Raw genomic sequence first — 11,379 nt, forward strand, 5'->3', positions numbered from 1 at the left:
ACCTCTGATGAACATGTATACACTTTGCGGGGCCAAAGGTCCATCTGCATAATAAGGGGTAATAATGAGACGAAGGCCAGGAGACAATTAGCTCGGGTCTCTGAGACGCTGAGGTTTAACACAGGTGCACTGTGGGAGAAGCCTCAATTAAATATGTTGATGCAGTCAGCACGGAAACATTATTTATAATACTGGGTTGAAGCTCATCCGGCCAATCAGGAGCCGGAGAGGTCACAGTCAGCACAGCGGAGATGTTATGGCAGGATTAATTGGCGGGAAGGAGAAAGGGGTGAGGGGGCGAAATGAGTGTGTGTGTGTGTGTGTGTGTGTGTGTGCGTGCGTGCGTGCGTGCGTGCGTGCGTGTGTGTGTGTGTGTGTGTGGCTGGGACAGGACAGCTCACTGAATATATTGCTAAAAGAGGCATTTGGCAAACAATTGCACTAATTATTGTCTGTGCATATGCTGTCTGGGCAAATAAAGGGAGCTGCACTGCCTACAAAGCTGTTTAACTTTTTCCAAATGCTGTGACCACAAACTTAAATATGTTGCATTGGGTTTTTATTTGGCCCAATCAACACAGTAGCACAGAATTTCAAAATGGAAGGAGAATTATGCATGGTTCTTTTTCTTTTTGTACAAGTAAGAAAAAGCCGTGAAGCCTCACTTTTCACCTCAGGGGTTATTCAGCATCTACCCCTGAATAACCCCTAAATAAAGGGGCTGTAAGTGCAACTGATCTTATAAGTTACTTTAGTAGTGGACAATCAAAATTATGAGAAAAGAGGTCTTGCCACACTAACAGATAATTTCACCAATAACTAGTCATTTTTCATCAGTAATATGGAATTATTGACTTAAAACAATATCTTATGTCTTATTTCAAGTGTGCTAAGATATTTGCACTCGAAATTGGACCAAAAACACTTTTTTATTCAATGCAAAAACCTTCAGTGAATAAAATACGTAGACACGTGTGGCCGCATGCTGTAGCATTCAAGGGCTGTGAATACTTTTTTGTGGCGCTGTAGGCACTGTGGTGCTTTAAAAATATCTGAAGGTCATGTCAAAGCAGCTTAAGCGGCTGGAATGATTACTCGATCATGAGGACCTCTCATGGTCCACCACTGCTGACCTTTAAGCTCCAAAGTTTGCCCATATCATACGAAATTAGCTGATTGCCCAACCCCCCTCCCCCCAGTGTGCCCCACGCTGGAGGCGAGGAGGCAGATATAGACAGCTGCTGACGGCTTCACAGCCGCCATGAGGGCAAGCGCTCTAAGATGGTGATTCTGCTTACTCTCATAGCTGTGATGCAGTGAACATAGCCTCATAACTCATAATCCAATTTGCTTTTCTTTCTTTTTTTTTTTGTGGAACTGCTCTACGGGAGTGATTGTTTTCTTCTCTTTTTCTTCCGCCGTTGAACAGAGCGAGACAGAGGAGAACGGCGACTCTCCGCGCTACCTGAAAACTATATTTCATCATTCTGCGCATTAGGAAAACGTCAGAGAGGAAACCAAGCAACACGTTTTGAATTTTTCTGCTTTTTTAAAAAAAAGAAAGAGCAGATCTGTGTTTTAGGTGTGCGGCAGATAAATCAACTTCATCTGAGGAAAGCCGTGAGACAAAATGCATTACTCAGTGAGCGGTTATTGTTTACTTTAACCAAAGGCGAACCACTGTTAAAGTTATCTGCTCCTCCCCTCTCAAGGACTGCGTCTTGTTGTGACTGCAGGGCGCTCTCTGTCTACACCACGGCCTAAAAGAGAATCTGAGCCCGACAACAACGCAGAGGGGATTCAAATAAAAATAGCTGCACTTTGCGCTGGTATCATATTATGCTGCCTGCACTATTTTTATTTATTTATTTTGCTATGGGCCCCAATTTATTTTCTCTTTTAACCCGAATATATAGCCCTGAAAAAGCAAGAAAGTTTGCCATGCACTAAGGGTGCCATGTCACATAAGGCCTGTGAAGGGGAAAAAAATTAATCGGCTTGTATTTTTAGAGTCTCCAAGAAAAAAGATGTTTCAAAACGACAAGAAAGGAATAAAAAATACTTTGGCAAGGATGTGATTACTGCTGAGAGCGACAGAGCATCTTCACATGCCGCGGATCAAAGGAAAAATGGATGTTATTCCCACTCCAAACTGAAGCTGATAGGATCCTCCTGGGCCCTTAAGCCACTTGCTTTATGAGGTCTCTCTACCTGATTTAAAAGCGTCTCGAAAAAGCTTCTGGATGTGAAGTGCCAAACTCATCAGCGATGACTCCATCTGAGGACCCTCTTCTTAAGCGGCCCGCCTCCTGCGTGTGTGCCAAATGCCCATTTAAGCGCGCATGAATATGCATTCTCTTTCAAGAGCGGGTGTGTACAGTGGCGCTCCACGATTATTATGCACACATCAAGCACGCTCTCGCCCGCGCTGCCACTGCCTTTCATGTCCAAGCCCCGTCAGGACCGCCTGTTCTCCCTGTCACGAGGGTTGGGGAGGGTTTGGCCTGGCTAGCTTTAGCAAGCAGGCAGAATTCTCCCGGGCCAAGCAAAGCCACGGATAGACGAATCGAGCAATGCCTGACCTTTGCTGACAATAAGTACAAGCAAGGTTGAACAAAAGGCAGCCTCCCACGTGCAGCTCCATGTCAGCCTTGTCCCGCTCCAAGGCTGCCTGGCGAACATTAGGCGGAGAGTGATTTGGTGACGGAATGGACTGAGACACTTTGTGAATGAATGCAGACTGCAGTCGTAATAGAGAAATGTGAAAAAAGTCCCCCATGTACCCATTGGATGGATATGAATAGGAATCCTTTATTTAGCTGCCACTTTTCCAAGTAGCTGCTATCCTGTGGCACAAGTGGACTCTGAAAAGAACACGGTGCATTGGGTGAAAGAACATAGCTTGAGCTTCGCCATTACTTGCAAAAGTTAAAAAAAAGTCCAGATTTTATTATCATCTTTAAAAAAATACATTATTAGTGCGATGATGGTGCAGTGGTAAAACATGCGATCCACATGCGGTTGTCACAGGTTCTAGTTCTGTCCGTTGACCTCTGTTGCATGACTCGCTTCTCTCTCACAATCCGCCACTACAGTGGCAAAAACATATTTAAATATATATGTATTCAAAACTGTTATCAGATTCTTTTGTTTCTTTTTAGTTTGGCACCATTGTGCCGTTTGTGGGTCTATTTACACCATCCTCGAAGAGATCCATTCTCATAAAAAACAAGTACGTGGTGTGGTGTGACTTTCTTGACGGCAGCAGCTTTTAGAGTCCTCAAATCCTAAATCCTTCGCAATCTGGATACTGCAACTTTTTTCAAAATGCGAAGGTAAAATATGAGACGGATTAAGGCGAGAAGTACACTCTAAAAAAATTATTTGTTGGTTACTTTCCAACATCTAAGTACCCTAAGGAATTTGGATGTACTGTGGCACACATGCTAATCAGCTACGGATATGGAAAGGATTCAAGTTGTGAAGAGCCTGTATAACCAAAAGGGCACCATTCAAAAAAGTGGTGCCATCACAAGTCAAAATATTACACTTTGAGGCTGTCGCCGGGGTTTCTTACAGTCAAGCGGTTAAATGAAGATGCCCTGTAGATTCAGTAGACAGTAATACCAGCCCTTGTTATGAGTTTAATAGGGGTCATACTTATGAGTGTAACCACTGTTACCAAAATACAGCAAGTCTGTAATCTGCGACTTTGTTTGAATCAAACTCCTTAACAGGGTCCTTCAGCAAAGATTCAAGAGATCAAGTAATTTAAGTGATTAAAAAAAACAAACAAGTCACTATGTTCAGATTACTTCTCTATACACAGGTCATGACTAGTATTTAAAGCTCTGCTTTTGCTGTAGAGAATGTATTCTTCACACCTGGAGTTATTTCTTATAGGCAAGGTGCAAAAATATGTCAAAGTTTCAAACATTGTCTTTGTCACAGCACTGCTGTGAGAGTGAGCCCATTCCTGTGGTTTAATAGGGACATCTAGATCCGATCCTGCAAGCATTGGCTCAGGTCTCCAATCACTGGTGTTTTTAGTGATTAGCATCTGGAGTCCCTAGTGAAACTTAGTTTCGAGTATCTGTTAAAGAACTGTTCTCTGTGATTATGTCAGTCGCTCCCTCGGCTACACAAGAAGAGTTTCGAGTTTTTTCTGTCGACTGCTGCACTTTGTCATTGTTTGTGTGTGACCAGCCCCCACCACACACACATAGAGCTCCGATGTACTCCAAACAGCTCCCTTTGTGGGGGAGAGTCACTGGTCACTCAGTTTCACAACACACAGGAAATTAAAGTTTCTAACCTAGGAGAGTGCAATTTCTCTAAACATGGTCCACACATCATTAACTAAAACTGCACTGATGTATGTTGTGACCAGGATTATACAGTATTTCAATTACATGTACATTGTCTAGGCCTAGATGACAGGAGAGTCTGACCAAAGGTCAAACCTTCTCCAGAGCATCGCAAACATTCTCAATGAGGTCAAGGTCTGAACTCTCATTCACAATTTCAGTCCGATGAGACTTGGCATTGTCATCTTGGAAGAAACGACCCACTGAAGGGGGTTAGCTGACTTTATCTTGCTGAACCTTGACTTAACCAACTGCAGCAACTCCAGATCATAGCACTGCCCCTACAGGGTGGTCCAGCAGAAACTAGACATGATGGCTGCACCACTTCATCTCCCTCTATTCTTACACTATAGAAGAGGGCAAATCTGGACTCATCAGATCACATGGCCCTTCTTTCATCGCTCTAAAGTCCAGTCTTTCTGCTTCCTTAAAAATTAAAACCTTCTTCTCTGGCTAGATTCACAGATTAGTAATTTTATTGTGCCTATGGCTGTTCAGTCCCAATCCTTTGCGTTCCCTTCACATGAGTGTGGAAATGCAGTCAGTCAGGGTTCTCTTAGATCACATTTTCTCCTTAAAGAAGATTATTCCCCTCTGTCCTTCATGTTTTTAACAACACGTTGGATGGTTCTCAACCCAATATTAGTAGCTTCTGCAATCTCCTTAGATGTTTTCTCTGTTTATTGCCAATGACATGACCCTTCTTAACATCTGTTCCACAGGATGTGTCTTTCACGGTTGTTTAAGAAATTATAAGTTACTCATTGTATCAGCTGGGGTTAAATAACTTCTTGCCAGCAGACAGTAGCTTCACAGTTGGAAGCTCATACCTGTTTTCTCAAGGAAATTCAGATGGCAAATTTTTCTTTGGCCAGGCAATGTACAACTGCACTTTAGCAAGCTGGCTCAGATGTAAACATCTTCAGAAGTGACCAGACTTAGATGTTACCGGCAAACCTGCTGGTCACAAGTTCACACAAAGTCACATAAATGCATACCACCAGCTGGAAGACTACAGCTCAGAAATGAAGCAAAGTGACATTAAAATGCACTTTTCATCTGGTCCATATATTTCAAGACACTTAAATTTTTAGAATTATCAGGCTGTGACTTGGTATCAGAAAGTGGATATTCTTAAAGGACAAAACCAAACACTGATCAGGACATTCCTATTTTAAAGTCCTTTCACTGAGATGCCAGAAAAAGAGCCAAAGAAACCAGAGTTTCCCCAGGCTGTATGCAGTAGCACAGCTACTTTGCCTCTCCTCTACTAGTTGCTGCACACTGCCAGCTCACAAAATAAAAGACAATATCAGCTGTTTGGAAGTATTTCCACTTACAGAACAGGCACCATCTGTTTCTCTTGCTTGTTGTTTCAGCCTCAAAAAGAATAATTGTTTTCTCTTTTCAGTAAAAACAACTGAATGGTATAATGCGTTTCACTTCCAGGTCTTTGTGTGAACACCATGATGTCATTAACCAAGTAGCTCATCTCTTAATTCAACACACTGAAGTTACATCGGTTTGGAAATGCCTTCTCCAGGCTCAGAATACTCCATCTTTATCTCCACCAAACTCCAGCTTCCATCCAGCAGGTCAAAACAGGCTCAGACTTGCTTTTTTGTTTCATTATTAACAGCAGTTTTTTTTCCAGAAGTTGAATCTCACTTTACGTCTGAAATTAATGAGGTAATAATATTGCTCTGTCTGCACATTGGAGTTTTATGTCCAACTTATCTGACTTTTGATTGGCTATGTTTAGTTTTATTGCAGTGGGAAGACAGAAACGTTGTCATTACCTGGATCATCAATCGCAATATCATTAACAACAACAAAAAAAAAAAACATCAAAGATAAGTCGCCAACATAAGCAACAGTTCCTACCATTCGCTCCAACGAAGAAGCGCTATGGGGAGGAGTGCCAAGAAGTGCCGGGTTTATGAACCTGATGGATGGAGTTCTGTATTTCAAGAACTGAGCCAAAGTGAAACAGTTTCTCATGGGGCAGCTCATATATTCACCCAAATATGCAATTTGTTTAATTTTCCTATGCTTACGTCCAAGTTCAATTGGTTGGTATGGGATGCCACAGGTAAAAAGAGAATCTGACTTACAAACCTCAAACTTCAAAACTACAAACTGAATCTCAGGGGAACTGTGCAAAACAGTAGCTCCATTACAAAATGTGCACAAAACTTTGACGACATTCCACTAATGTCGAAAAATGCAATTTTGCCTTTAAATAAGAAACACAATTAAAATTGCACAATAACAGTATTGCTATTGAGTTGACAAAAACAATAACTTATGGTTATTTTTAAGGCTATAACCATAACTTATTGAATTCATTTATTGTTAACACAATAAGTCGTTAATAAACATGAGGTGCCATCATTCTTCCACCACTTCCTGTCTTGTTCTTTGTCATTTTCGTCAGTAGTAGCATCAAGCATTCGATCACACAACTTACGTTGCTAAAATAGTTTTCCATTGCAGTTTTGTGAAAAACACTAATTTCGGTACAACCAAGAAAACCACCTCATCGTAGCGAAACAACTTTTCATCCAATTTTTCTTTTTTTAGCAGGTTAAATGAAGTAAATTTAAGTTTGTAATTCCAATTTGCGCAGCTTCATGGTCAGTGGAAACGCAGATTATGCCAGAAATGATCCGATGCACAAAAATGTAATCTTTTTTTTTTTCTGCCAGTTATGAGAAGGACAACGAGACGAATTTGTTGTAAATGCCAGTTAATCACTGTCAGTGTGTTTACTTTAACAGCTGCAAAATCAACCCCTCTAGTTTCTCTCATTCTGCACATCGAAGCCTCCCGCATCCCTGTTTTTCTTTCCATCTCACTGGCTGCTTTGTAATATCTCATTATTCTCCATCTGTGTGTTTGCCTCTCTTCATCTGATAACACCTGCCTCGCCTAAGAACCTGCCGCCTCCGCCGCCAATGACGCCGAGCTTCCTGGACCTTATGTGTTCTCCATACTGAGTTCTTTTTTTATTTTTTTTTCTCCGGTGGGGTGGGGTGGGGAGGATTTAGAGGGCGGCGTTTTAGCGATTGATGCTCCCCGTCTGCTCTCTGAATTGCGAGGTTAAATCACGGGGAGCAGCGAGAGAGGTCGTCACTTCCAGCCCTGACTGAGTCTGTGAAGTCCTCACTGCCCCGCCAGCCTGTCATTATCTCTGTTAACGGGGCCGCTACTTTTTTTTTTCCCCTCTCTTTCTCTCTTTTCACCCCCTCTCTGCTGCTGTATTTCTCTTTCTCTCTCTAATCGGATGATTAGAAGTGAGGATGTTTCTGTCAGAAATCATAGTGGCGAACAGGTGAGAAAAGTTCCTCCGATATCGACATGAGAACAATAAGCACGCTGCACGGTGAAAGACACAGAGTTAACTTTAAACGGGCATAACACCTCAGCAGATGCGTGTGGGGAGAGCTGCGGCGCTTTCCGAGCAAAGTGAAGATGCGCAGAGAAATCGGCGGATGACCAGAATCAGGCTATTTTCTGCTTGATCAGCCAGTCGGAAACTCTGAAATGTAATCTTTTTCCAGTCACTGAATGCACCATACACAGAGCCGCGAGGTTGCAAGGAACAAAAAAAAAAAGAAAAAAAAAGAAAGCGGAGTGGAGTACAGGAGAACTGCTCTGCTTTATTCTTTGTTTGCGTTTAATTTTAGCACTTCTAACCTCTGACTACATTTTGGAACATGATAATTAGGCTAAATGCTAACATAGTACGCAAAAGAGCTTGAAGAAAAACGACAATATCAATTCCAGCACATCAATCCTCTTGTAGAAAATTAGGGATCAGAAACTGGCCTCAAGTTTCTAATCGGTGCATTTCTAACACGCGTCGCAGACGAGGGGGGGGGGGGCTTACCGTGGTTGGATTTGGAGGAATGCACGGGGGTAGTGGTTCTTTGACGAGGTTCTGATCGGCGTGTTGTCTTTCGGCGAGCCGTTCATCGCTGCAAAATTCTCACAGTCGTATTGGGAGATGGGGATGGGCCCCTGTTGCATTAAAATGTCTGCGAGGGCCCTGGAGGAGGCGACACAGGAACAACCGTTACACACGACATTAAAGGAACGAGGCGAGGAGAAGAGGGTACAGGTGTTTGAAAACGGCTCTGATACATTTACTCTTTTCCCACATCTGGGAACGTGACGAAAAGTTAATTTGCAAGAGGAACAAACACTGGATGCTGCGCACATCCAGACTAATTGGGTTGAATTTGGATGTTTTTCAGACGGCACCAGGTGCATATGGAGGCCTGAAGCCCTCGGGGAGGGGGTGGGGGGATCTGAGAGGGGTGGAAGGAACAGGGAGACAAGCAATCATGATGAAAGAAAGTTAGAAAAAATATGTTTGTTTGCTCGTTCTGGCATGGCTTCTGGAAGAGAGGGGGGGGGGGGGGGAAACGGAAGGAAATCTAATTACATCTGTAGAGCCGTGGCTCAAAGCTCCTGCACGACAAAATGTACGAGCCGTGTAACCTTTTGCTTTTAAATTAATATTTCACCTCTCCCTCTCCCCGTGCATGCCCGCGCACTCTTTATTAGACATGCAGCGGTGCATGCATGTCACACGCCCTTGATGCGGCCCTGTGACATTATTCACAGACTGAAGGATGCTCAGGTGCTGAATTATGCACCGTTTGCCATCAGCGTTGTTTCTAGGACGCGGCCGGAGTGCAGGGGGGGTGGGGGGGCGAAATGTCCTGTCACCATGGCAAGTTCATAGTGGGGGGAGGGGGGGTCAGTGCGAGAGGCCGGGGGTGGTGGTTATGGTGCTGGAGGTAACCACTCTGACTTACCTGCCTCACCAGCTAAGTACCTGGGATTGAGGCAGTGTGATGTGAGGTACAACATGCAATATGAATGTTGGCTATCAATCTCTTCATGACGGATGTGCACCGACGCACACTTCCACAAAGATCTCTCTCAACTCGCATGCAATTATTTCAGGCTTTTGACTCTTTTGGGGGTTTAACACCTGCTTCAGATAACCATCACCCTTAACAGCAGATTAACAGTCAGCCTCGCTTTCACCTTTGTAACGCAGCTCTCCATTTACACGTGACGCCGTGACCCTCCTGACCTCTGCTCTCCAGGCAGAAGCGGCCACACTGAATGCCTTGCGGTGCTTTCATTGACTTCCTCCCCGGACGATGGACTCACCTGTGTATGTTCATTTCCTGAGGCGGACCCGTGGCCTTGTCGTAAGCCACTTTGACCGACACCCCCACCACTATGATGAAGGCTATGACCCCGCCGGTGATGTACACCGCCGTGTTGGTGTGATCCATGCTCAGCTCGTTGATGGTGGGGATGGGCGTCGAGGTGGAGGTCGCGTCCGGGACCGGCGTGACGAATTTGCAGCCCGCCTGGTTCAGCCGGTCCTTCTTGTGCTCGCAGCAGAAGCGCATGGAGCACGTCCCGCAGCAGTAGCGGTGGTACGTGTTGTTGCACTCGAACGAGAAGTCGAACTGGCCGCTCACGTCGTAGTAGCCCAGGCAGGTGTCGTGGTCCTTGACGGGCGCCGGCTTCGGGGTCCTCTGCGGGACGACCGTGGGCACCGCCGTGGCTTTGGGGGCTTTCCTAGGCGCTGGCTTGGGCTTTTTGCCCCCCGTGGCTGCGCTCAGGACGCAGAGGGGGTCCAGGTATATGAGCAGCAGGAGAATGTGCCTTATCCCCATGGCAGCGCGAAAGAAAGAAGAAGAAGAAAAAAAAGCTCTTCAAGTTCTAGACGTGTTGGCGAAAGACACTTCTAACTCAGGTCAAGCATTAAAAACAAAAATTATAAACAAAAAACCGGGCTTCTTAATCACAGTCTTGCCCTTGTTCGCGCAGTTTCCCGTGCAATCATTGTGCGCAAAGCGGTCGTCAAGGGCATTCTCTGCTTTTATTATGCAATGAACGCTCGAAAGCCCATTGTGGCGCAAGAAAGAGAGAGAGAAGCAGAGAGAGAGAGAGAGAGAGACAGAGAGGGTGAGCGGTGACAGCAGCGCGCCCGATCCCGGCAGGGACAGGAGCTGAAGGGGAAGCCCCGGCTCCGAGCGCTCTCCTCCGGGGCTGAGCTGCGGCGCGGGTCGCTGTCCAAGGTGCTGATATCCGGAGACCCAGCCACGTCTAGAGGCAAACTTAATCTGAAGGGGACACAAAGTATACACCAGGCGACTTCATTAGGATTTCCGTCACGTAGTGACAACAAATCCCGTCGTTAATTAATAACCACGATTTCAGCTTGAGCCCTAATAACGTGGTTTTTTGGGGGGTTTGTTTGTTTGTTTTCAACGCATCTCAACTGCGTAATAACACAACACCCGCACAAAGAAAAATGTGGTCAAAAGCATTAATGGTATTTCAGTTGTGCCAAAAAAACACAACTGCGTAAAACTAAACATGATAAGATGTTTTGAGGCTTTTCGGCGATTCAAGTTCGGCTCAGCTGGTGTTATTTTGGGGGGTTTTTTCGGAGTGGGAGGATGAAAAGCGACCTACCTCTGGTTGGCTCCCCCGCTAGGGACTCGCTTCTCTTGTCTGGGTCCCCGAAAGTGAGGAGCGCATCAGAGCTCCTGGCGGCTCTGTCACTCTCTCTCCCTTCCCTCCGCACTTCTTCTTCTTCTTCTTCTTCTTCTTCTCCTCCTCTCCCTCCCTCCGTCTCTTACATCACTTCGGCGCTGGCGTCAGCCAAGTATCGGTAAATTGGACCTCCTTTTTTTTTCCTCCCTCCGCCGCCTCCTCCTGCTTTATGAAAGTAAAACCCCGCTTATTGGCATTAATACGTCTAAATTAAACGGCGGGTCTGTGTTTGCGGAACACGGTGGCCACTCTCCCTCTCTCTCCACACACACACACGCTCACCGTGCTTGTTTATTTGCCCACACAGTCCTCTTGGCAGCTGCATATTCCATATAATTGTGGCGGACTCGATTTGTGTTTCGTTTGAAGTTCGGACAAATCAGCTGAAAAGCCCACTAAGAGCAGCACGTCTTCCTGA

General features: G+C 45.1%; 1 protein-coding gene across 1 annotated transcript in view; it reads right to left on the bottom strand.

The window, feature by feature from the left end:
* LOC129377498 (protein shisa-6) overlaps nucleotides 1–11,081 on the bottom strand; it is an 87,595-nt gene extending 76,514 nt beyond the window's left edge. Inside the window, 4 exon segments of the mRNA XM_055057489.1 lie at nucleotides 8,260–8,288; nucleotides 8,290–8,418; nucleotides 9,558–10,525; nucleotides 10,881–11,081. Coding sequence (XP_054913464.1) covers nucleotides 8,260–8,288; nucleotides 8,290–8,418; nucleotides 9,558–10,075 — 676 coding nt within the window. The 5' untranslated portion in view covers nucleotides 10,076–10,525; nucleotides 10,881–11,081.
* Nucleotides 11,082–11,379: the final 298 nt, after the last annotated feature.

This window comes from Poeciliopsis prolifica, unplaced genomic scaffold (assembly GCF_027474105.1).
Source record: "Poeciliopsis prolifica strain line A6 unplaced genomic scaffold, Auburn_PproV2 SCAFFOLD048, whole genome shotgun sequence".
Taxonomy (NCBI): Eukaryota; Metazoa; Chordata; class Actinopteri; order Cyprinodontiformes; family Poeciliidae; genus Poeciliopsis; species Poeciliopsis prolifica.